Here is a 24,996-nt window from a genome sequence, read left to right on the forward strand (position 1 = left end):
TGCATGCACGTGTGCACATGCATGACTGCATGTGAATGTGTGCACATGTGCTTGCATGTATGTGCACGTGAGTGTGCATGTGTGTATATGTGTGTGTGTGCATGCACGTGTGCACATGCATGACTGCATGTGAATGTGTGCACATGTGCTTGCATGTATGTGCACGTGAGTGTGCATGTGTGTATATGTATGCGTGTGCATACACGTGTGCACATGCATGACTGCATGTGAATGTGTGCGCATGTGCTTGCATGTATGTGCACGTGTGTGTGCATGTGTGTCCATGTGCATGCACATGGGTGTATGTGTGTGAGTGTGCACGTGTGCATGTTTGTGACTGCACGTGCACACGCGTGCTTCTGTGTGTAAATGTGTGGCCTTCTGTGTGCATGTCTATGTGTGCACAGGGGCACGTGTGCATGTGTGCATCCATGTGCATCCGTGTGCGTCCATGTGTGTCCATGCGTGCACGTCCATGCGTGCAAATGCATGACTGCATGTAAATGTGTGCAGATGTATGTGTATGCACATGCACGTTTGTGCATGTGTGTGCACGCACATGTGCATTACCACATGTCCACGTGTGTGCACGTGTGTGCACGTGTTTGTGTGTGTGCGCGTGTGTGTGTGTGTGTGTGCACGTGCACGTGTCCGCTTGTGCAAGGGTGCGCACGTGTTTGTGGGCACGCGCACACGCGCGCGGCCTTTCCCGGCCCTTTGGCCACGCCCCCTGCCCGGGTGGGCGTGGCCCCTCTATCCCGCCCCGCTGCGCGCTGACGCCAGGAGGGGCGGGGCGTGCGCGCTCCCGGCAAGGCCGGTACTTCCGGGTTCCCCGAGCGGAGACGCGGAGCCGGTGAGCGGGGGGGGGACAGGGGGACACGGGGGGGGGGGGGGACACAGGAACGGGGGGTGCGGGGTCAGAGTGCACGGGCAGGGGGTGCTGGGGGTGCTGGGGCGGTCAGAAAGGGGGTGCGGGGGGGTGTGAGAGGGTGGGGGAGCTTCAAACAGGGGGTACGGGGTGGTGGGGGGGCGGAGGGTGCAGGGTGGGTGGGGTTCAAATGGGGGATGCAGGGTGATGGGAGGGCTGGGGGTGCAGGGTGGGAGAGTCCATGGGGTGCTGGAGTTCATGGGGTGCAAGGCGGGGGGTGCAGATGGGGTGATGGGGGCGTCAGAAAGGGGGGGCAGGGGGCCCATGGGGTACTGTGGTTCATAGGGAGCAGATAAGGGCTGCAGATGGGGTGCAGGGTGATGGGGGGTTAGAAAGGGGGTGCAGATAAGGGGTGCAGGTTGATTGGGGGGTCAGAGAGTGCAGGGTGGGGGGGTCCATGGGGTACTGGGGTTCATAGGGAGCAGATAAGGGCTGCAGATGGGGTGCAGGGTGATGGGGGGTTAGAAAGGGGGTGCAGATAAGGGGTGCAGGTTGATTGGGGGGTCAGAGAGTGCAGGGTGGGGGGGTCCATGGGGTACTGGGGTTCATAGGGAGCAGATAAGGGCTGCAGATGGGGTGCAGGGTGATGGGGGGTTAGAAAGGGGGTGCAGATAAGGGGTGCAGGTTGATTGGGGGGTCAGAGAGTGCAGGGTGGGGGGGTCCATGGGGTGCTGGGTGATGCAGTTCATGGGGTACAGACAGCGGATGCAGGGTGGTGCAAACAAGGGGTGCCCCCCGCGCACCCCAAATAAGGGCTCTGCCTGCACCACCCAGCGAGGAGGGGGGGCAGGGGCTTGTCCATCCCCACCCAACCCCCCCACAACCTCAGTCCGCCCCAGATCTGCCACTGTGACCCCCACGCCATCCCCACCGCGTGGGCATTGCTGCCCTTGGCCTTGGCCCCCCCACGCTGGGGGTCAGACCCGCTCTCTCCCATGGGGGGGTCACAGGTGTCTGGTCCTCAATCCACCCCCCGCTGCCAACATCCCAGCACACGCAGGGTCCTTACAGTTTTCTCCAATTTATCAGGTGTTATTTTCCCTATAAATGACATTTTCTCGACTAAAACAAGCGGCTCCAAACAACCCTGGGAAATTTGTGTGTCCAGTGGAAAACGTAGAGTTGTAAAAGCCAATTTCTTCTTGTCTTAATTCCAGTGCCCCCCAGTTCCCCCCGTCGATGGATGTGTCACCTGGCCTGCGTCACCTGCCCACCGAGTCACCCGGGAACCTCCAGCGCCGGGAATCCGAAGTGACACCAAATTCAGGAGTGTAAATACGGGATTGTTTTGCCGCACGCACTGGGGGTTTCACACTTTGCCGTTGCACGGTGGCTCCGTCGGCCGCGACGCCGGGAACAACCAACCCCGGCTTCACCTGCGAACCGCAGCTTGGTGCAGGACAGGCAGCGGGCTGAAAGAAATTGGCGGTTTTTAAGTGTTTAAGAAACATTTGGGCCATCAACGTGGGAGCTCGGTGGCTCCCGGGCCTCCTGTTTGGGTCCTGGAGGGTTTCAGCGGCGACTCATCTCCATCCAGCAGCAGGTTTGTCAGCGCAGACGAAGTTCTCAGGGACGCGGGTTGGGTTACGGTTGGACTCGATCTTGAGGGTCTTTTCCAACCAAAATGAGAACGTTTCCACACGGAAGAGGGTGGCGCGTTGTCCCCGTCCCTTACGCAATGCTCCCCATCATTCACGCGATGCCCCCGAGAAGTATTTCCTAACAATCTTATTGCCAAATTACACTTGCCAAAATAACTCCGAGGGGTTTTATCCTGCCAGCTGCTTTTTTGACTCCCCAGCTGCCTCCGCTTGAGCTCGGCTTGTGTTTTAAGCCTGGCTGGGTGCTCACAGGTTGTCCCCGCACCGGCCCTGAGACACACGGTCCCGTCACAGCCCCGTGTCCCCGCGGTGACAGGTACAGCCCTCGTGCTTGGAAAATGACGGGCTCCGCGTCCCAGCCTTGAGTCACCGCTCGCGCCGCCGTCCCGGGCTGTTGTTTTCCGTCCACGAAGCGCCGGCGCTCGAGCTGCTGTTTATTTATAACTCGGGGAGCGTCGCTGCTTTGAGAGACCCAAGAGCCGAGCGCTGGGACAGGGTCTGTGCCTCTCGAGGCTCAATTCGAACAAGCTGTTCCCAAAGAGCTGGGCTGTTCCGCAGCACTTTGATAAATAAACAGCTCAGCTCTCGCGCCAGCGACTCTTCCTCGGTAGGTTTAACCGCGCCAACTCACTGGCTGTTTTTCTTTCTCACTTGTTTTATTGTCTTTGTTTCGCTCTGTTGCGCTCTGCCTGCGTCGCCCCCGGGGTGCTGAATGCTGGGAAACAATGTGGGTTTGATATTTTAGGTTATTTTTCCTGCTGTTGATGTGCTTTTCTCTGCGTTTGCACATCCATCCTGTCTCTTATCCTTTCAAGATGACAAGGAACAGCCGTGATTTTCCAGGATCTGGTTCTTTCTGGAGCCGCCTCACCTGGCACTGGCGCTGCTGGTTCCGTTTCCCCGCGTTTCTCCGGAGATTCGTGTTTGGTGGAACCCGCATTGGAGCCGGTTCGTCGCGCTTGCTATTCAGGAAAACACTGTCCCAGCAGAAGCGCTGCTGGGGCAAACTGGTCGGACTGGTCTCAGTGGGAGCGGAGAGTCCCATGGTGGAGGCGGTGGGTGCCCTCAGCGCCTCACCCACCCGCGATGCTGGTTTTGGGAGGAATTCCACTGATCTAGTAAAACCCGGTTGAGGTCTTTGTGAAAACACCGCTGTCACCTTTGTGACCGGCCTGGGGACACCGGGGTGACTGACACAGAGAGCACGGGCAGTGGGTACAGTCCTGGAGCTGGAACACCCACCCTGAAATGCCACCATGTACCCCTAGCGTTCCTCCCCCGCTTGGGTCTCTGTCCCCAGCTCCTGCACCCCAGATTTGTCGTGGGTGGGATGTGATGCTTGTTTTGGGGTGTGTGGAGGAGGTGACAGGGAATGGGACAGAGCCCCAAGGAGCCTGATGCTGCCTGAACCCGGGCAGAGATGGGGACTGTGCTCCTGTCTCTTAAGTGTCCCCTCGCTCCCCCAAATCCCCCAGCAGCACCTCGAGCCTTTGAGCCAGAGGTTTATGTTCCCATAATGTGCTCCCTGGTTTCTGTGTTGCAACCCGGAGGGAGGAAATCTTATGACAAGTCATGGTAAAACCAGTTTGCTTTGGTATGAAATGGTCTGTGAACTCTGGAAACACTCGGGGTCGATCCGGGGGTTGTCCCCAAAGGGCTCTTGACCTGCTGTGCCGAGCAGGGATGTGCGCAGGATGCTCTGGGTCTGGCATGCTCTGGATTCAGGCTGCTCTGGGTCTGGGATCCTCCATGTTTAGGATGCTCTGGATTCAGGCTGCTCCAGGTCTGGGATGCTCCAGATTTCAGATGCTCCAGGTTTAGGCTGTTCTGGGTCTGGGATACTTCAGATTTGGGATGCTCTGGGTTTGGGATGCTCTGGGTTTAAGCTGCTTCACGTCTGGGATGCTCCAGGTCTGAGATCTTCCAGGTTCAAGCTGCTCCGGGTCTGCGATGTTCAAGATTTGGGCTGCTCCAGTTTTAGGCTGGTTCAGGTCTGGGCTGCTCTGGATTCGGGATGCTCTGTGTTTAGACTGCTCCAGGTTTAGGCTGGTTCAGATTTGGGATGCTCTGGGTTTCACCTGCTCTAGATTCAAGTTGCTCTGGGTCTGGGGTGTTCCAGATTTGAGATGCTCCAGGTTTTGGCTGCTTCAGGTCTGGAATGCTCTGGATTCAGGATGCTTTGGGTTAAGGCTGCTCCAGGTTTAGGCTGGTTCAGATTTGGGATGCTCCGAGTTTCAGGTGTTCTGGATTTAGGCTGCTCGGGGGTCTGGGATGCTCCAGATTTGGGCTGCTCTGGGTTTAGGCTGCTCCAGGTCTTGAATGTTCCAGATTCAGGCTGCTCCAGGTCTGGTCTGGATTCAGGATGCTCCAGATTTGGGCTGCTCTGGATTTGGGCCACCGTTGCCTTCAATACTGGTCATGAATGTGTAGGAGCTGATCTGCAAACCATGTTCTGCCGGCTTGTGGTGCAGGGAGAGGGGCCGGTTGAGACCATCAGCTCCGCTTGGGGGAAATCTGTGCCATTTTAGTGTCGTCTTGGAAATATAATCCAAAGTATCAATGCCACACCAGTGTGCCACAGCCATCCCCAAACCCTGCGCTCTGTCCTTCTCCACGTGGGTGGCAAAGCCACAACAAGGGATTCCATCTCGAGGGAATAAATTTCTTTTCCAACCGCTCGCATCCTGAGGAAGCTTTAGGGCGGCAGCTGGTGCTGGAGCGTCTCTCGGACCCTTTTCAGCTCCAGGACACAGTGTGTTTGAGCCGTGGAAGCGGCGTTTTGCTCACAGCCATGTGCTTTGCTGACGGAGCCCCCGGGCACAGCTGGGTTTGCACAGACGGCTCCAAAGAACAGGGCAGGAGGCCAGAACTCAGAAGCCAAAGGTCTGTTGTTGTCTGCAAAACGTTGTGGCTGTGATGACCCCAGCAAAGCTTCTGCTGCCCCTTCGGCTCCGGTTCTACCGGGGTTTCCCAGCATGAGGAGACCTTCTGATCTCTGGACTGCCTGAAAGGAGCTTAGAGCCAGGGGGGGTCGGGCTCTGCTCCCCAGGAACAAGCGCCAGGAGCAGAGGAAACGGCCTCAAGTTGCGCCTGGGGAGGTTGAGGTTGGATCTGGGAACAATTTCTTCCCCAAAGGGCTGTGGGGCATTGGAACAGGCTGCCCAGGGCAGTGCTGGAGTCACCATCCCCGGAGGGTTGGACAGACGGACATGAGGTTCTCAGGACGTGGGTTAGTGCTGGAGTTGGGTTATGGTTGGACTCAATGATCCTGAGGGTCTTTCCCAACCAAAATGATTTTATGATTCTGTGACATGGGCGACATGTCCTCCCCCTTGGAAGAGGGTTGGAGTTGGACTCCATGACCCTGTGGGTGCCATCCATGCAGTTTTGGGTGCCGTTGCTCGGGTTCACTGGCCAAACCTGCACGTTTGGTTGCCTGCGCTGGCGCCGGCTGTTGCAGGTGCATGGGCACAGAAGCGACACGGTCCTGGCCCTGCAAGCATCGCCGCTGGTGCAACCAGCCCGGCGTCTCGCCCGGGGCTGGTGCTGCCTGCGGGCAGTTTGCAAGGCTTAATTACACCCTCTCACAAGGCTTAATTACTCCCTGTCGGTCTCTTGGCCACACTCTGTTTTGCCTGAAACTCTCCCGGTCCCCACAAACGCAGCACGTTGCGCCGGGCTCGGTCCCGACCATGAGCTCTTGCACAACGTCCCGGTGCAGGATCCGTGACACCGGGTGCTCCCCTGGCGCTTGGGAACCAAACGGGTGCTCAGACCTGCTCCTCCTCCTTGTCCCAAAGGTGATATGTGAAGGCAGCACGGGGAGCGGCGGCAGCCGAGATGCATTCGAGCCACACCGGTGACCCCAAGGAAGCCATCCAGGTGAGCGAGACACCCCCCAAATAGCTCCAGTTACCCCCCAGTGATGCTCCAGTTACCAATGGAGATGTGGCAGGACTTGGTGGCGCTCCTAGCTGGGATGGGGGTGGTTTATATGGTTCTGGCAAAGAGGATCTGTGATGGTTTGTCTGGTGTGGGGGGATTAAATCAAAAGGGGTGACCCTGAGTTAAATCCCACCAGACTTTACTGTGGGCTTCGTCCCTTGTGGCCAAACCCCACACGGGGCATCAGACCCCAATACAAGCGAAGGATCATTCCTGCTCTCTATTTGTGCTTTTTTCCCCCGTTTTGGGAGCCTAAACATGTTTAACCAGCCAAGTTTAAACCCAGCACTTCAAGCCGGGTGTTTTAATTCATCCCACGGCAGAATGAATTCACGCGCGACTGACAAAATCGTTCGCGCTCTTTAATCCTGAGCTGGAAATTTAATCTGGCTTTGAGTCATTGTCCCGGTGGCAGCGACTGCTGCTGTTCAGCTGCGGGATTGAAACCGAAACGTGACTTGTTTGAGGGGTTCCCGGCTGAATCTGCAGCGTTTGCCAAATGCCTCTTGGGAAGTGCGACCTTCATTTTCAGTCAGGTTTGATTGAGACATCCGGGCTCAGCTGTGCTGGAATAAAACCCCTCTCCACCGGCGTAAAATTGTTAAATTCACTGGATTTGCTCTTTCACTGGTGTGAGAAAGAGGGAGGCAAACTGCCAGAGGGGCAAATTCCCATCTTCCAGCTTCAAAGCAGCCACTACACCCCAAATGTCCATCCCAAACCATCTTTTTTTGGAGGTGGCTCATCCCAGCGGCGCCGGTGGGTTAAAAACACAGACGAGTGAGATCGATGGCTTTGATTTCTGCCCTGGGACTCGTTAGTGGATCACACGCTGCTCGGCCTGATCTGCATGAGTTCAAGCGGTATCGCAGCCCTAATTACATGTTACCTCCTTTCAGATCCTCGTTTCTCACTCGTGCTTGTTTAATCCTACTTGTTCCCCTCATTTTTGTGTCTCCCTATCGTCTTCAGTGTCTGCAGGCTCTCGAAAAGCACCCTCAACAAGCCAGTGGGCTCTGAAACATGCGCTAAAATTGCATAAATAGCTTATTTTTAAATAAAACAAGTAGCCAGGTGAACTGGGATGCCAATAGCATGAGTCCCCGGCTTGACCGGTTCATCCCATGGATGACGCAGGAATCCGGCGGTGCTTGCTCTGGATGAGCATCAGGGTTTTATGAGCCCTTTTAGATGAAATATTTCCCGATATTTGTATTTCCCTATGTTTTTAATGACCCAAGCGTGTCCCTCCTGCCCTGCAGCTGATCAAGAAGCAGCTGGTGCGGGCCGTGAAGGCGCTGCAGAAGCGGTACGCCAGCTCCGACGCCGCGGTCACCAGCGACGACGGCGACGCCAACGCGCTGTGCAGCGCCCTGGAAGCCGCGTTCGTGCACGGGCTGAAGGCAAAACACATCAAGGCCGAGAGCGGCGGGAAAGGGAAGAAAACAGGGGGACGGGGACCCCTTCCCCAGCCGGTTTTCTGGGGGCTGCTGAAGAGCATCACCCATCGGTGAGTGACCGGCGCTGCGTAAAAGGCGTTTGCATGCACAGGTTTATCCCATTGTTGGCGCAAAAGCGGCAGAATTCAGGGAATTGGAGAATCATAGAATCGTTTTGGTTGGAAAGGACCTTTAAGAACATCGAGCCCAACCGTTCCCCCAGCCCTGGCACTGCCCCATGTCCTGAGAACCTCATGTCCGTCTGTCCAACCCTTCAGGGATGGTGACTCCAGCACTGCCCTGGGCAGCCTGTTCCAATGCCCCACAGCCCTTTGGGGAAGAAATTGTTCCCAGATCCAACCTCAACCTCCCCTGGTGCAACTTGAGGCCGTTTCCTCTGCTCCTGGCGCTTGTTCCTGGGGAGCAGAGCCCGACCCCCCCTGGCTCCAAGCTCCTTTCAGGTAGTGACAGATACCAGGTAGAGATCAGATAGATAGATATCAGATAGATAGGTAGATATCAGATAGGTAGGTAGATATCGGATGGATAGAAAGATGGGTGGGTATCGGATGGATAGAAAGATGGGTGGGTATCGGATGGATAGATAGATGGGTGGGTATCGGATGGATAGATAGATGGGTGGGTATCGGATGGATAGATAGATGGGTGGGTATCGGATGGATAGATAGATGGGTGGGTATCGGATGGATAGATAGATGGGTGGGTATCGGATGGATAGAAAGATGGGTGGGTATCGGATGGATAGAAAGATGGGTGGGTATCGGATGGATAGATAGATGGGTGGGTATCGGATGGATAGATAGATGGGTGGGTATCGGATGGATAGATAGATGGGTGGGTATCGGATGGATAGATAGATGGGTGGGTATCGGATGGATAGATAGATGGGTGGGTATCGGATGGATAGATAGATGGGTGGGTATCGGATGGATAGATAGATGGGTGGATATCGGATGGATAGGTATCGGGTGGGTAGATATTGGATGGATAGGTATCGCCTAGATATGAGATCAGATAGCAATATCAGACAGGAACGGTGACCAAAACGACGGCTGGATGGAAGGATAATTCACCCCATGTGCGAGACGTCAAGTGCCACTTAGGTGCAAACCAATGTCTCCAAACTGTTAAGGAATCAAATGCTGCTGCCAGCTTAGGGTACAGCCCTTTTTTATTTATTTTTGGGGGTATATGAGGATTCCGTGTCCTCCTGGTGACCGGCTGCCCTATGGCAGCGGTGGCTTTGCTGTCTCTCCTGACCTGGGGATTCTTTGCCTCAGTTTCCCCATGTCCCAACCAGTATGAGCATCATCACTACAAGCTTTGCGGAGGTCTGGCCTGGGTAAGAATCATTATTTCTGGGGCTTTTCTGCGCCGCTCCCCACGCAGAGTCCTCCCACGCTAAATAACAACCCTCAGAAACAGTTTTGAAAACCAGCTCCATCACCAGCTCTTCAGTGATGAAAGAGCAGATGAAAATAGCTCTTCCACACGCTACGGGGGATATTTTTATGCCCTTTGAAGGTTTTTTTGCTTCTGTTTTGAGAGACAGATTAAAAAATAGTTAACAAAACTTCCACTCTGTGTTTGTAGCGTCTGGGGTGCTGGATCCAGGGAGGATTAGGGAGCGTGGGGTCGCTCTTGGCTTTTGGGGCAGAACACTTGAAATCAGGAAGCTGAGACTTCTTGAGGAGCTCAACCTCACCCCATCTTTTAGTTTTTGGGCTGCCGTAGCAGTTTTCACTGTGTTTTGGCTGATTTTAAACTGTGAAGCGAGGATTTAGCCACACATTTGTCACCAAGGAGCATCCAGCCCGAGCGTGGCCCCGTGTGGGGACAGCGGGAATTTCCCCCCCTGTGTCCGTGGTCCAGGGTGAGCGATGCCTGGGATATCAGAGGGAAAATCAGAGCATGGTTTTGGTTGGAAAAGACCTTTAAGATCATCAGGTCCAACCATTAGCCTGACACCACTAAGCCTCCACTAAGCCAGGTCCCCAAGAACCTGGTTGGAAAAGCCCCTCAAGATCATCAAGTCCACCTGTTCCCCCACCACTGGCAGCCCCATGTCCTGAGAACCCCATCTACGCCTCCAGCCAGAGAGATGAGATGACCTGAGGTCATTATCCATATATTTATCTTTGGGGCATTTAGGAGCTCTTTTTTCTCCATGACAAACCACATTTTTCCATGGAGAAAAGACATTTCCCACAGCCATTTTTGACCCAACTCGCAGCACTTCATGATGGAAAATCTGCCCCCGTGAGGCCTGTATCTAGTGGAGTCCCTCAAGGATCAGTACTGGGACCTATATTATTCAATATATTCATCAGCAACCTGGATGAGGGAATAGAGTGACTGTCAGCAAGTTTGCAAATGACACCAAGCTGGGAGGAGTGGGTGACACTGGAAGCTGTGCTGCCATCAGAGACCTGGACAGGCTGGAGAGTTGGGCAGGGAAAATGTAATGAAATAGAACAAGGGGAAGTGCAGAGTGTTGCATCTGGGCAGGAACAACCCCAGGTTCCAGTGTAAGTTGGGGAATGACCTATTAGAGAGCAGTGTAGGGGAAAGGGACCTGGGGGTCCTGGGGACAGCAGGGTGACCATGAGCCAGCACTGGCCCTTGTGGCCAGGAAGCCAATGGTACCTGGGGTGGGTTAGAAGGGGGTGGTCAGTAGGTCAGAGAGGTTCTCCTGCCCCTCTGCTCTGCCCTGGGGAGACCACACCTGGAATATTGTGTCCAGCTGTGGCCCCTCAGTTCCAGCTGGACAGGGAACTGCTGGAGAGAGTCCAGCGCAGCCACCAAGATGCTGAAGGGAGTGGAGCATCTCCCGTGTGAGGAAAGGCTGAGGGAGCTGGGGCTCTGGAGCTGGACAAGAGGAGACTGAGGGGGGACTCATTCCTGGGGATCAAGATGGAAAGGGGGAGTGTCAGGAGGATGGAGCCAGGCTCTTCTGGTGACAACCAGTGACAGGACAAGGGGCAATGGGTGCAAACTGGAACACAGGAGGTTCCACTTAAATGTGAGAAGAAACTTCTTCATGGTGAGGGTGGCAGAGCCTGGCCCAGGCTGCCCAGGGGGGTTGTGGAGTCTCCTTCTGTGCAGACATTCCAACCCGCCTGGACACCTTCCTGTGTAACCTCATCTGGGTGTTCCTGCTCCATGGGGGGATTGCACTGGATGAGCTTTCCAGGTCCCTTCCAACCCCTGACACTCTGGGATTCTGTGATGGACTGAAAATGGAGCCGCTCACATCCTATTCCGTTATTTTTTTTATTTTTTCCCCCAGAAACACCATCTCGGAGCTGGAACAGCTCATCTTCATCAACACAGACGTGGGGCGGTGCCGGGCATGGCTGCGGCTGGCGCTGAACGATGGGCTGGTGGAGTGTTACCTAAAGCTGCTGCTGCAGGACCGGGCCCGCCTGCCCGAGTATTACCAGGCGACCGCTCTGCTCTTGGACGCCGAAGAGTGCGAGTTCCTCCTCAGCTACCTGCAGGGCTTAACGTCCTTAACCTTCCAGCTTTCCTACAAATCCGCCGTGTTGAACGAGTGGACGGTCACCCCGCTGTCCCTGTCAGGTCTGTGTCCCGTTTGGGAGCAGCCAGAGTCCCCGGCGTCCGAACCGCTCAGGAAAGCGTCGCTGGGTTCCGCGTCCCAGTCGTCGGAATCGGACGAGATCGAGATCCGACCGTCCGCCCTCCCCATCGGCAGAGCCGGTGGCAAAGCCAAGCTCACAGCGTCCTCGCTGAGCCTCAACACCACCAGTTCGTCCCAGCTGTCCTCCAGTTTGGGCTCGGACAGCGTCCCCCCACATCCCTGCGACTCCGACCTGGGCACGGCCACCAACGCGGACCTGGACAGGTCGCTGCAAGAGTGAGTCCGTTCCCACATCAAACGGGTTTCTAACCCTCTCCTGGCCTCTTTTTTATTTTCTCTCTATGAACAGGAAGGTTTTCTTCCCGTTTTTGGTATAATAAGCTGGTTTTTACCCCTGAAACGCGGCGCGCTGGGACTCTGCTGCCACAACAAATGAGCTCCTGGCCGCTGAAATGCGTGTCCGTCCTCTTTGCTGGGGCAAACATGTCAAAAAAATGCCGCTCCCCGCTCTCAGGAATGTCACCTCTCCCTGGCATAAGCTGGGGGATGCTCCGGGGCTTTCTGCAGAGGGACAGAAACGAGTTTGCTCACAGGAAAGGGTTGTAATTTGCAGCTTCGGTGGATAATTTAGAGCCGGGAGGTTGTTAGTTTGTCATCCCCGTGATTTATTTCTCCCAAACACCCAGCGCAAAGGTTTGCAGTGGGTTATATAAGCTCTGAGTAATCGGTACATGTTTTCCCTGCCACCTTTAAAGCCTGGCTCTGACGAGCCTGACCGCAGGGTGCTGATGGAGGCACCTTCTTCCCCATAAGGGTTTTCAAGAGGGTTTAGAGCTGCGGTCTGATCCTCCCCATCGATAACGTCGTCACCTCCTTCTGGGATTTTGCATCTTAAGACAACCCTGGAAGAACCCGCCTTGATGGGATTAAACTCGTGACGGAAAGACGTCGTTTTGAATTTTAATCTTGGGCTTAGTTCAGCCTCGCCAGGGCATGGGAACAGCGTCTGGTCGGGCCGGGCTCCGCTAATAATTGCTCGTTAATGGGCATGAGAACGTTGGAAATTTGGCACAGGGTCTGTGGCTGGATGCGTGTCCAGGGGCTGGGGGGAACTCCCAGCGCCCTCCCTGCATTAGGAGCCAATTAAACCCCATTTACATGTGTAATTAGGAAACTCATCCTTTGCAGGCAGGCTCCTTGCCTGCAGTGGGGTCGGCTGCCTCTCAGGGCACAAATCACACATCTTTCTGCTTGTCGCAGGGTTTTTTGCAGCTGCAAAGCGCTGCTAGCCCTGAGGAGACACACAGTGGCACCGAGCATGTTTTTTGGTGGTTCTAATTTGCAATAACTGGGTTGTTTTGGTTTTTTATAGGTTCTGGGTGTTCAAACCAATCATTTTTCTGTTTCCAGGGTGTTGTCTGAGTTCAGCAAAACCAAACTGAGCCTGGATGCCCCAGAGGGAGAGCAGGTGCAAAATGTGCTGGGCTGCTCCCCACAACCACCCGTCTGCCCCCCGGCACCGGCCCCCACAGCTCCTCCTCAGCACCCGCCTCCCAGCACCGCTCGGACGGGTGACACAGTGACAGCCAGCGAAGGGGACGGGGACGCGGCACCGCGAGGCAGCGGCACAGCCGGGGTTTCGGCCCCGCGGCACGGCGGTCCTGGCAGAGGAGAGACAGGCAGAGGCGGCATGGCTGGCAACAGCGAGGGGACACCAGGGGCGCGCAGCCCCGTGGCCGAATATCTCCTGTCCCCACTGCTGGGGTGTCCGGTGGGTGCTGCAGCTCGAGCGCTATCAGCACTAGGGAGGCCAAACCGCGAATCCTGGGGGCAGTTTTGGGCCCCTCGCAACAAGAAAGAGCTTGAGGTGCTGGAGCGAGTTGAGAGAAGGGAACGGAGCTGGTGAGGGGCTGGAGCACAAGTGTGATGGAGCGGCTGAGGGACCTGGGGGGTTCAGCTGGAGAACAGGAGCTGAGGGGAGACCTTCTGATCTCTGAACTGCCTGAAAGGAGCTTGGAGCCAGGGGGGTCGGGCTCTGCTCCCCAGGAACAAGCGCCAGGAGCAGAGGAAACGGCCTCAAGTTGCGCCAGGGGAGGCTGAGGTTGGATGTGGGAACAATTTCTTCCCCAAAGGGCTGTGGGGCATTGGAACAGGCTGCCCAGGGCAGTGCTGGAGTCACCATCCCTGGAGGGCTGGACAGACGGACATGAGGTTCTCAAGACATGGGGCAGTGCCAGGGGTGGGTTATGCTTGGACTCAATGATCCTGAGGGTCTCTTCCAACTAAACTGATTCGATTATTCCATGATCTCTTTGCTTTTACACTTCCTGAACATCAGATCTAATAGAAAAGGAAAATAAAACTGGTGACAGCTTCCAGCAGGCCCCACTTTCTCCAAACTCAACGTGGGTGTAAGTGCTGTTCCCCACTCCACCCACCTTCCTGGGCGCTCTGGAGCTGTGTCCATGCAGCCACCCTTTGAGAAATTGTGTCAAAGTAAATATTTTCCTGGTAAAGAGGCACCAAAGCTTTTGAAACCCCAGGTGTTCCTCACCAAGAGCTGCGGCAACAGGAAGGTCTTGGTTTTGTTAACGATATCTGGCGAGCGATGCGCTCTTGCACAAATCTGACTTTAGGCTGTGTGCGAACTGATAAAACGACCTGAGAGTCGCGACTTTTCTTTGTTCATGTGAGAGGAGGGAAAAGTGTTGTCTGGTTGAGAAACAAGAGTTTTCCAGGGGAAAAATATTCCCAGGGCAGGACGGCATTCCCTGGCGCTTAGGCCAGTTTAAACAGTGGTGATAAACAGAGGAGATAATCCACCTGCTTTTGCTTTTAGGAAATGCTTTGACCAGCCATGTCTTCTGCCTAATTTATTACTGACTTTTCCACGCTGGTTCCCATCGTTTCCATCCTGGCGAGCTCAGGATATCCTTCATACCCCACTAAAACCGTTTCTCTTTTTGCTCCCTGCTCCTTTCAGCTCCCAGTTATCCCGTTTCCGTTGCTTCCTCGTGGCGCTGGGCCAGTTTGACCTAATCTATGTATAACATACGGTGTCAACAGGAAATTCCCCCCCCTCCGTGCTTTCGCATGACTCACAGAGCAACCTGCATTCCTGGGCTGGGAGCTCTAAGCCACCCGTGAGCTTCTGTCATGGCTCTTCTGCTGTCATTGCGCTTGTTGTTCACAATACAAGCAGGGGAGGGTGGTCGAGGGGGGGACGCAGCCCTGGAAGGATGCGCTGGCTCTGGGGAAGCTGCTCCCTTTTACTGTCGTGTTTTGCTCCCTGTGTCTGTTGAAGGACCTTGTCCCAGATCTTTGCACTGTTCTTGTTGCTGGAAAAACTCTTGGGGTAGTTAACAGCCGTGTTTGCTTTTGGCTTAACGAGCTTTCTTCTGCTTGTGGGTCTCATCCCGTCCTGATATAGGGAGACAAATATTTTCTCGGCCTTTTTGGCTGTACGGATCAGGCCTGGTGTTTGTAGCATCTCCTTGTAAGCCACAGGTCCCTGTTTCATCCCAAGACATCTTCTCTGAACTTCTTCTCGTGTCTGTTCTTCCTGGAACGAGGATGGTGATGCTGCTCTGGATGAGCTCATACCCTTCCCCAGACTGTCAGAAAAACTTCATGCACCAAAGATCCTGTCTGTGGTTACTATGGGGTGTGTGCTCTCCCTCTGAGCTCCTCAATGATTTTAGGGGGAGAGAGCTGATCAGGTTTGGAATTTAGAATCATATTGAATAATTTTGGTTGGAAAGGACCTTTAAGAACATCGAGTCCAACTGTTCCCCAGCCCTGGCACTGCCCCATGTCCTGAGAACCTCATGTCTGTCTGTCCAACCCTCCAGGGATGGTGACTCCAGCACTGCCCTGGGCAGCCTGTTCCAATGCCCCACAGCCCTTTGGGGAAGAAATTGTTCCCACATCCAACCTCAACCTCCCCTGGCGCAACTTGAGGCCGTTTCCTCTGCTCCTGGCGCTTGTTCCTGGGGAGCAGAGCCCAACCCCAGTCCCACAGAGCGTTCCCTGCTGGGAGGGACCGGGGGACATCAACATGGGGACATCCAGAGTTACCACCTGGGACTGGGTCTGCACAGCAGCAGCACCCATGGAGAGGCCACCATTGAACACCCCAGGGTGTTCAATAAATTCAATAACCTATGTATTTGTTATTTTATTTTTAACAGAAAAGAAAGAGCTGGATCTCCGAAGATGATTTCTACAGACCTTCTCCAGGAGATAGCAGTGAACATACGGCCACCGTCAACGGCTTTGGGCCGGAGGGGGCTGGCGAGGGGCCAGCCCCGGGGCTCATCAGCGCCCTGGATTTGGAAAGGCTGTCGGTGCCGTCGTCGGAGAGCGGGCAGCCCAAAACCTCGCCGGAACGGGAACAAAAGGGCTTCAGCGTTGTGCATCGCCGGCAGATGGGTACGAGCTCTCCTGCTCTGGTTTGGCTTCTGCACCGGGTGGTGCTCAGGGGCTGGGAGGACGGACGATGGGCTCTTTGGAATTTTGGGCGATGCGCTGTTTGAGGTTTTGGATGATGGGCTGTTTGAGGTTTTGGCTGTTTGGACAGCAGCCATTTGCCATCACTGATGGCAGCATGAAAAGCGGCACAAGGCAGCGGGGCTGCATCACTTGGCGTCACTGAGCCCACAGTGGCTTTGGTGGGAAGTGTTTTAGGAGGAGATGAGGTTTGCTGGGGTGTCGCTGACCCCACGTCAGTGTCTGCTCTGTGGGAAGCGTTTCTTTTCTGCCATCCCGCTCCATCTCAGCCTCAAAACCCAAACTCAGCTGGACAGGTGATCACAGAATGTCAGGGGTTGGAAGGGACCTGGAAAGCTCGTCCAGTGCAATCCCCCCATGGAGCAAGAACACCCAGATGAGGTTACACAGGAAGGTGTCCAGGCGGGTTGGAATGTCTGCACAGAAGGAGACTCCACAACCCCCCTGGGCAGCCTGGGCCAGGCTCTGCCACCCTCACCAGGAACAAGTTGCTTCTCATCTCTAAGTGGAACCTCCTGTGTTCCAGTTTGCACCCATTGCCCCTTGTCCTGTCCCTGGTTGTCACCAGAAGAGCCTGGCTCCATCCTCCTGACACTCCCCCTTTCCATCTTGATCCCCAGGAATGAGTCCCCCCTCAGTCTCCTCTTGTCCAGCTCCAGAGCCCCAGCTCCCTCAGCCTTTCCTCACCCGGGAGATGCTCCACTCCCTCCAGCATCTTGGTGGCTGCGCTGGACTCTCTCCAGCAGTTCCCTGTCCTGCTGAAACTGAGGGGCCCAAGAGAGACCAAGTTCCTGCCCCATCCCACCATCCACCAGGACCGACTCGCAGAGCCGTGATGCCTCTGTTTGCGCTGTTGGCTTTTCTCCCTCTACCAACTCCCACTTTTTCCATGATACTGAGACATCTCCTTTCTTACCCCAGGTCTGTCCAACCCCTTCCGCGGGCTCCTGAAGCTGGGCAGCCTGGAGCGCCGCGGAGCCATGGGGATCTGGAAGGAGTTTTCCTGCGAGCTGTCGCCGCTGGAGCTGCGGCTCTTCCTGGACCACGAGGATCGCATCTGCGTGGAGAGCTACTCCCTGCTGCGCTGTGAGTCGCTGGCGCTGACACACTCGGACGGCCGCTTCGAGCTGGTTTTCCTGGGGAAGAAGCTGTACCTGCGGGCTCCGTCGCGGGACGAAGCCGAGGACTGGCTGGACAGGATCCGCGAGGCGCTGCACAAGTGCCGCCCGCAGCTGGAGGAGGAGGAATGGGAGACTCTCGAGTATTCAGAAGATGGTGGTGACGTCCAGAGCGACCCCACTGCTCTCCCCCAGTACAGCGACGCACCTGGGAACGGCTTGGACTGGGCTCCAGCTCATGAACCAGAGCTGGACGCGATAAAAGAGGCTGTTCTATACGTGGACGTAGACAAAACCTGGGTCCCTTTTATTTTTTCCCTGTCTCTGGAAACTTTAAAGTGCTTTAAAGTCAGGAACAACGACAAAATTTTAAGCAACAGTTACGGTATAGAGACCATCCAGGACATCGTTCCAGACACGAGCCTTGGGGGACCCGCGTTCTTCAAGGTGATCACCTCCAAAGCCGTCCTGAAGCTGCAGGCGGAGAATGCGGAGGAGGCGGCTTCGTGGCGGGAGCTGGTGCGGGCGGTGCTCATGTCCTACCTGGAGAGCGCCGAGGAGGCCCTGACGCTGGGGGGCAGCTTGGACGGACAGTCCCAGGTAGTGCTGAAGAACATCGTGAAGGAAAATGGCTTCTTGTTGCAATACCTGGTGGCCATCCCTGTGGAGAAGGGGCTGGACTCGCAGAGCTTCATCTGTGCAGGTATAGAGAATCATAACATAGAATCATTTGAGTTGGAAAAGTCCCTCAAGATGAGTCCAACTGTTCCCCCAACCCCAGCACTGCCCCATGTCCTGGGAACCTCATGTCCGTCTGTCCAGCCCTCCAGGGATGGTGACTCCAGCACTGCCCTGGGCAGCCTGTTCCAATGCCCCACAGCCCTTTGGGGAAGAAATTGTTCCCACATCCAACCTCAGCCTCCCCTGGCGCAACTTGAGGCCGTTTCCTCTGCTCCTGGCGCTTGTTCCTGGGGAGCAGAGCCCGACCCCCCTGGCTCCAAGCTCCTTTCAGGCAGTTCAGAGATCAGAAGGTCTCCCCTCAGCTCCTGTTCTCCAGCTGAACCCCCCAGGTCCCTCAGCCGCTCCATCACACTTGTGCTCCAGCCCCTCACCAGCTCCGTTCCCTTCTCTCCACTCGCTCCAGCACCTCAAGGGTTTTCTTGGCATGGGGGGCCCAGAACTGCCCCAGGATTGGCGGTTTGGCCTCCCCAGGTCCCAGCACAGGGACGGTCACTGCCCTGGGCCTGCTGGCCACACCAGTGCTGGTACCAGCCAGGATCCTGTGGCCTCTTGGCCACCTGGGCACACGCTGGCTCATGTTCAGCCACTGTCACCAACACCCCCAGCTCCTTTTCCAGCCGCTCTTCCCCAGCCTGGAGCATTCATGGGGTTATTGTGACCCAAGCACAGGACCCGGCACTTGGCATGTCCAAACCCCAGAACAATGTCACATTCTTTCATCTTAACGAGGTGACATCCAATTAACGAGACGCCCTGAGTCCCACAACCCCATTGCAGACCAGTTGTTTCCCCGTCTTAAACCCCTTGGTGGGGCTTCCCCTCCCAAATCAGCATCTTTGAGGGGGGGGTCTCTGTGCATGGGGTGAGTACCCCCACACCAAATCCCCATCCTACCCCAGCACTAGTCCAACTGGGCCACTACTGGGCTCTAGTTTAAGATATTTATGGCATAAACAGCTGGATCTTGGCTTGAAAGCCAAGAGGGACGTTGGATGGACCAACCTGCAGGATAACACAGTCGAGGGCAGACGCTGTTTTTCCGGTAGCACTGCACAGGGCGAGTATCGCAGCGGGTGTGACGAGCTGATGCTGCAACACACTCATTTCACCTTCCCCAATGCCTCTCGGCACGCGGGGCGACACCGGTTTAAATACAACAGCGCTCGCTGACCTCCGTGCACGTTATAATTTGCTCTTTACCTTGGGAAGTTAATTAAACTTCACGTTTCTCTCCTACTTCAATTATATTTCTTGTACCCTCCAGCAGGTTTATTATTTTCTCTCTCTTTTTATACCTATGTTTTTCCATTCTGTTTGGACTCTGTCCTGCATCTTCCACCTGCCAATAGATGGAAGCAACCAACCAAAATGACAAATTCCCAGTTTGTACTTGTAATTTTATTTCAGGGGCTGCCTTACTGCTTTCACCTCCCTCCCAGCCTCAAACAGGAGAAGTTTCCTTATGTGTCAGGGCATAATGAGCAATAAAAGCTTTTTTTATTATTATTAATTCAAAGAGCAACACTTGACCTTCATGAATATTTTTGGGGTTGCACCCCAGCTATCCCAAAGGCCAAAGGATGGGGTGGCAAAGCCGAGCTGGTTCCTCCTGGGTTACCCATTGCTATAGTAAAGGATTTTTTTGGCTTAATCCATCCTGACTTCATCCCTTGCAGATGCTGGTTTGGTGCCGTGTCATCAGCAGGAAAAAGTAAGGCTGAGTGAAGGGAAAATGGGGACAATGTGCTGGAGGAGGTGATGGGGCAGACAGGTGGGGTTTAGGTTCTTCTCTGAACCACTGAGATAATTCCAGAATTCACTTTTTCTAAAAACAAAATAAACAGCTGAACCACTTGGTGGATTAAAGTGGGTTCAGGAATAATCCAGATTTTTTTATGGAGGAAAAAATAAAGTGGCTCCTGTTGGACCATCGTGGCCTTAAACCCACAGGGAAGGCACTTGGGACCCCTCACCAAATGTCCTGCAAGTGCATTAACTGATCCCAAATGCTTCCAAAGACTTCCTTTTCCATTCCTCCCTCCCAAAAGCTTTTCCTCCCGTCCTGGTGGTGCCAGGTCCCCTCTCATCACCTCCTCCCCACAGGCTGCTCCAGGCAGATTGGCTTCTCCCTCGGCAAAGCCAAGCTCTGCGCCTTCTCTGGCCTCTACTACTGCGACAGCTGCCACCGGGACGAGGAGACGGTGATTCCCTCGCGCCTCATCCACAACTGGGACCTGGCGAAACGAGGGGTGAGTCCGGGCAGGGAGACGCTCCTGCATCTGCCCTGTGCTTCCTGAAGGTCCATCTGGACGATTCCAGAATTATCATAGAATTATAGAATGGTTTGGGTTGAAGGGACCTTCAGATGTCATCCAGTGCCCCCCTGCCATGAGCAGGGACATCTTCACCAGCTCAGGGTGCTCAGAGCCCCGTCCAGCCTGGCCTGGGATGTCTCCAGGGATGGTTCATCCACCACCTCTCTGGCCAACCTGGGCCAGGCTCTCACCACCCTCAGGGACAACAATTCCTTCCTCATGGCCAGCCTGAATCTCCTTCCTTTGGTTTCAAACCATCACCCCTTGTCCTTTCGCAACAGGCCCTGCTCAGAAGTCTGTCCCCATCTTTCTGATCGGCCCCTTTTAAGTCTGAAAAAGCCATACTGAGGTCTCCCCTTCTCTTCTGAACACCCCAGCTCTCAGCCTGTCCTCCCAGCAGAGCTGTTCCAGCCTCGGATCATTCCTGTGGCTCCTCTGGCCCCTCTCCAGCAGGTCCATGTCTGTCCTGACTCCAGATCTCGATGCTGAGGATGCAGCCCAGGGTACGATTGATCTTCTGGGCTGCAAGCACACGTTGCTGGGTCATGTCCAGCTTTTCACCCCCATTGCCCCAAAGTCCTTCTCCGCAGAGCTGCTCTCCATCCCTCCATCCCCAGCCCGGATTGAAACCAGCGGTTGCCCCAACCCACGTGCACCTTGCGCTTGGCTTTGTTGAACCCCATGGGGTTCACGTCCCCTTCTCGAGCTTCTCCAGCTCTCTGTGTGCTCCCCACACCTCCCTGGGTCCGTGCCCACCTCTTGCCTCTCCCCACCCCAGGTTTGCCGCCAAGCTTTGAAGTTCCTCACCCAGATCCGTAAACAGCCCCTGATCGACCTGAAGCTGGTCAACGAGAGCCTCTACGACCATGTGGAGAGGATGGGACGGATCCGCCGGAGCAGGGAACAGCTGAAGCTGCTGGGAGATTATCTCGTCATGTGCCGCAGCGGTGCCCTGAAGGAGCTGAGCAAGCGGTGAGTTGGGGTGACATGACCCTTGTGTTTGCACCCCGGTGGCCCCCTGGTCCTCCTCACGCTCGCCTTGGGAGTGGTGCTGCCAAGGCGTGGGCTGGTTTTTAGCTCCGTGTCATCTGCTGTTTGAGATGTGGCTCAGGAAACACCTTCCTGCCCGAGGCACTGCTGGCTGGACAGGAAACACCTGGGAAAACAGATGAGAGATGTATTATTTTCTCTTTCCCCCGCTTTGAAATGCTCTCGCGCCGTTTCCAGCGGCAGGATTTGGGGTGTGCGACACAATGCAAAAATCAAGTTTGCACCGATTTTCTTCATCATCCAGGCTCCTCCTTGCTCCGGAGTGGTTGGGGATGTGGTGGAAATCGTTAAGCACCTTCCTCTCTGTGCTTCTTTGCAGGCTCGATCACAGGCACTACCTCCTGGAGTGTCCCCACAAATACAGCGTCGCTGATCTGAGGCAGGTGAGAGCTTCTTGTGGGTTTTGCTGATGAAAACACGCGCGTTTCTGTCTGGGGAGACGCCTGTCGAGCGTGGCGCTTCCTCAGCAGGAGCCCTCCAACAGTTTTGTTTTCATTTCACCTTGTGCCCGTCCATCACGTGCACTCTGCAAGCTTGCGCATCAGCTTCAAGGCAAATAAATTCCCTTTATTTGAATTTGCACAAATAATTGGCACAGGCCTGTACCCTCCGAGAATGATGGAGATTATGCAAGATAAATTTTCCCCTCAATTTAAGCCAGGAGCGCTGCTCATTTGTCTCTGTACAAACTCTTTATCTATTACAAGTAACGTTGGAGGTGATGGGTGGCTGGATTTCACCTCGATTCCAGATCCAGGAGCCCCGTCCCAGCAGGTTGTGGGTGCTGGTGCTCTCTGGGGTCCCGTTGTGACCCAGACACGTGGGGAGTGGGTGTTTTTTGGAGGACAACCTTGAGTTCATGTGGCAGCACAAAGCACAGGTGTAACGTGGATTTTACACGGTGCAAACCCATCAGGAGATGGGCTTAGCACCTGCCTGACGTCCCTCTAACCCCGCAGATTGCCGACGGCGTCTTCGAGACATTCCTGCAGTCCCTGCTCCAGTTCGCGTCCCACCACGTCTACAACTGCGACCTCTGCACCCAGCGAGGCTTCATCTGCCAGATCTGCAACAGCAGCGACATCATTTTTCCCTTCGAGTTTGACACCACCGCCAGGTGAGCGACAGCTCCGTCACGTCCCGCTGCTGCGATGTCACCAAGCGAGGTGGCTTTGCACATTGACCATGACCTTGCTATGAGCCCATCGCCCTGTGGTGGCCACTGGGGAGGCCAAACCTTGAGTCCTGGGGTCAGTTTTGTGCCCCTTGCAACAAGAAAGGCCTTGAGGTGCTGGAGCGAGTGGAGAGAAGGGAACGGAGCTGGTGAGGGGCTGGAGCACAAGTGTGATGGAGCGGCTGAGGGACCTGGGGGGTTCAGCTGGAGAACAGGAGCTGAGGGGAGACCTTCTGATCTCTGAACTGCCTGAAAGGAGCTTGGAGCCAGGGGGGTCGGGCTCTGCTCCCCAGGAACAAGCGCCAGGAGCAGAGGAAGCGGCCTCAAGTTGCGCCAGGGGAGGTTGAGGTTGGATCTGGGAACAATTTCTTCCCCAAAGGGCTGTGGGGCATTGGAACAGGCTGCCCAGGGCAGTGCTGGAGTCACCATCCCTGGAGGGCTGGACAGACGGACATGAGGTTCTCAGGACATGGGGCAGTGCTGGAGCTGGGTAATGGTTGGACTCCATGATCCTGAGGGTCTTTTCCAAGCAAAATGATTCTGTGTCACGGTCCCTTCCTGGCACCCTGCTGGGTGTTTCTCCACTCCCCTCTCCACTCATCCTGTGGAAAATTAAGGTATTCGGTGATATTCACATATGGATTGTGCCCCAGGTTATTTGCACATAAGGGCATTTTAAGAAATCACCTGGCCGACCCGCTGGCATGTGGCCGGGCTGCATTTGCTGCCTGCGGCGAGGCGGGGGCTCACAACCGGGGAAAAAAATGAGCTGGGCCTTGGTAGGACGGACTTTTCTCCTGTTGACTCACGGTGCGCCGTGCCCGCCCCTCACAGCGCGGGTGTCTCCTCCCCGCCGGCCCCGCGCCAGGGATCGCTTCTGCCTGTTTACATTTCTGCGGCGCTGAGCCAGAGCTGGGAGGTCCCCGGGTGGGTGAGACCAAGGCGACGCCGTCCCACCCACCCGTCCCCTTCCCGATGTCCCTGTGCGATGTCCCTGCCACGTGCAGGGTCTCAAGGGGGGTCTGAAGGCGAGCAGGGGGTCCTGAGCTGTGCCAGCTATACCTCCCCTGGTTTGGTGTCTCAGCTTTGCTTTGCACTGGCGCTACCGCTGCTCTGCAAGTTGAAAACCTCAAGCTCTCTCTCTTTCCTCTGCGAAACACCAGCAGCTGCCGCGGGGCTCCTTCCGCTGCCGCTCTGCTCTGAGCTGGCCGCAGCGGGAGGTTTCACTCAAGTAGCTACTGCTCCTGCGAGCAAATTTGGCTTAGAATCATCAAACCGTTTGGGTTGGAGGGACCTTCAGATGTCATCCAGTGCCCCCCCTGCCATGAGCAGGGACATCTTCACCAGCTCAGGTTGCTCAGAGCCCGTCCAGCCTGGCCTGGGATGTCTCCAGGGATGGTTCATCTACCACCTCTCTGGCCAACCTGGGCCAGGCTCTCACCACCCTCAGGGACAACAATTCCCTCCTCATCTCCAGCCTGACTTGAGCTGCCTCTTGCTGGAGCTTTGGCTCTTTACTCAGCAAGCATTGGAGGAAACAAAGACAAGGAAACGTCCCCAGGTCCGGTTTGGTGGGGAGAAGCTCATTCTCTCCTCTCTGATGTTACCAACAGGGTGAGGTGTTTTATTTGATTGTTTAAAGATTGTTTTCTTCGTTTTGCCTCGGTTTCTTTCAGGTGCAGCGAATGCAAAACCGTCTTCCACCGGGACTGCCACGCTGGCGCCAAGTCGTGTCCCCGCTGCGAGCGCCGGCGCAGGTACCAGCGGAGGCTGGAGGTGGAGGCCAGCGCGGAGCCGGGCCTGTAGCAGCCAGGGACCGACCTTGACCCTGACACCGACCTTGGCTTCTCGTCTGAGGGGAAGGGGCCGGTGGGAGGTGCTGAGACCCCCCATGCACAGGGGCTGATCCTGCGCCTGGCCCTGGGGACAGGGTGCTGGGGGATGCGGTGTGGGTGCCGCTGCCCCTCCGTGGGTGCCCCTGTCCCACCCAGGGACCCTCTGCCCAGCGAGAGGGGGTGGAAGGGTCTGTCCCCCACTCACACTAACCCGGTGCCACTGGGGACACTCCCAGTCGCCCTCCCAGTGGAAACCCAGCGGGTGTAAATCAGGATTTCCAGTCCAGGGCGTGGATAACTGACACTGATTAAAACTCTAGTTTTTTAGGATGTTTGCTACTGAAAAAAGGTATTTTTTTATGTGGGGGTTTTGCACAAGGTGGTCTGCTCCAGGGGAGGTGACAGCAGCCGTACGGGGAGGGGACAAAGTGACATTTGTGCCTTTAGGGAGCTTGTGTGCCCCGGGGGGGACCCGAACACCCCCTGTTCCGAGAGTCCACCCGTCACCGCGGCCTCTGGGAAGAGAGGGGAGCGATGCGCGGGGCTGCGCCTCCCCGCCTGCTGCTTTTAGTCCTCAGGAGAAGTTTTATTTTCCTTTCACCCCTTCCCATGCAAAAAGTAATTAAAGTTTATTTAATGACAAGCCAAGGCGTATTCAGGGTTTGATTCTCTGCATCGGGCGCTGAATCGCAGGTCCAGCCTGCAGCTGCATTTCCGTG

At 55.6% G+C, this 24,996-nt stretch overlaps 1 protein-coding gene across 2 annotated transcripts; it reads left to right on the forward strand.

Annotated features, from left to right (window-relative positions):
- The first annotated feature begins 713 nt into the window (after nt 1-713).
- PLEKHM1 (pleckstrin homology and RUN domain containing M1) lies at nt 714-24,920 on the forward strand. Of its 2 annotated transcripts, XM_065039791.1 has the most exons (13): nt 714-853; nt 2,086-2,471; nt 6,330-6,411; nt 7,737-7,984; nt 11,224-11,811; nt 12,946-13,306; nt 15,726-15,966; nt 16,966-17,865; nt 20,007-20,152; nt 20,997-21,190; nt 21,588-21,651; nt 22,228-22,385; nt 24,119-24,920. In XM_065039791.1, the coding sequence occupies exons 3-13, from the start codon at nt 6,370-6,372 to the stop codon at nt 24,246-24,248; spliced, it is 3,072 nt and encodes a 1,023-aa protein (XP_064895863.1). In that variant the 5' UTR covers nt 714-853; nt 2,086-2,471; nt 6,330-6,369; the 3' UTR covers nt 24,249-24,920. The 2 variants fall into 2 exon arrangements, with proteins under 2 accessions (XP_064895863.1, XP_064895864.1); XM_065039792.1 differs by lacking the exons at nt 714-853; nt 2,086-2,471 and adding an exon at nt 2,997-3,136.
- The last annotated feature ends 76 nt before the right edge of the window (nt 24,921-24,996 follow it).

This window comes from Columba livia, chromosome 23 (assembly GCF_036013475.1).
Source record: "Columba livia isolate bColLiv1 breed racing homer chromosome 23, bColLiv1.pat.W.v2, whole genome shotgun sequence".
Lineage (NCBI taxonomy): Eukaryota > Metazoa > Chordata > Aves > Columbiformes > Columbidae > Columba > Columba livia.

Coding starts and splice junctions, on each gene's coding strand:
- PLEKHM1 (XM_065039791.1), top strand. CDS start 6,370: ATGCATTCGAGCCACACCGGTGACCCCAAGGAAGCCATCCAG. Junction 21,652..22,227: donor GCGTCGCTGATCTGAGGCAG/GTGAGAGCTTCT, acceptor CTAACCCCGCAG/ATTGCCGACGGCGTCTTCGA. Junction 22,386..24,118: donor GAGTTTGACACCACCGCCAG/GTGAGCGACAGC, acceptor GGTTTCTTTCAG/GTGCAGCGAATGCAAAACCG.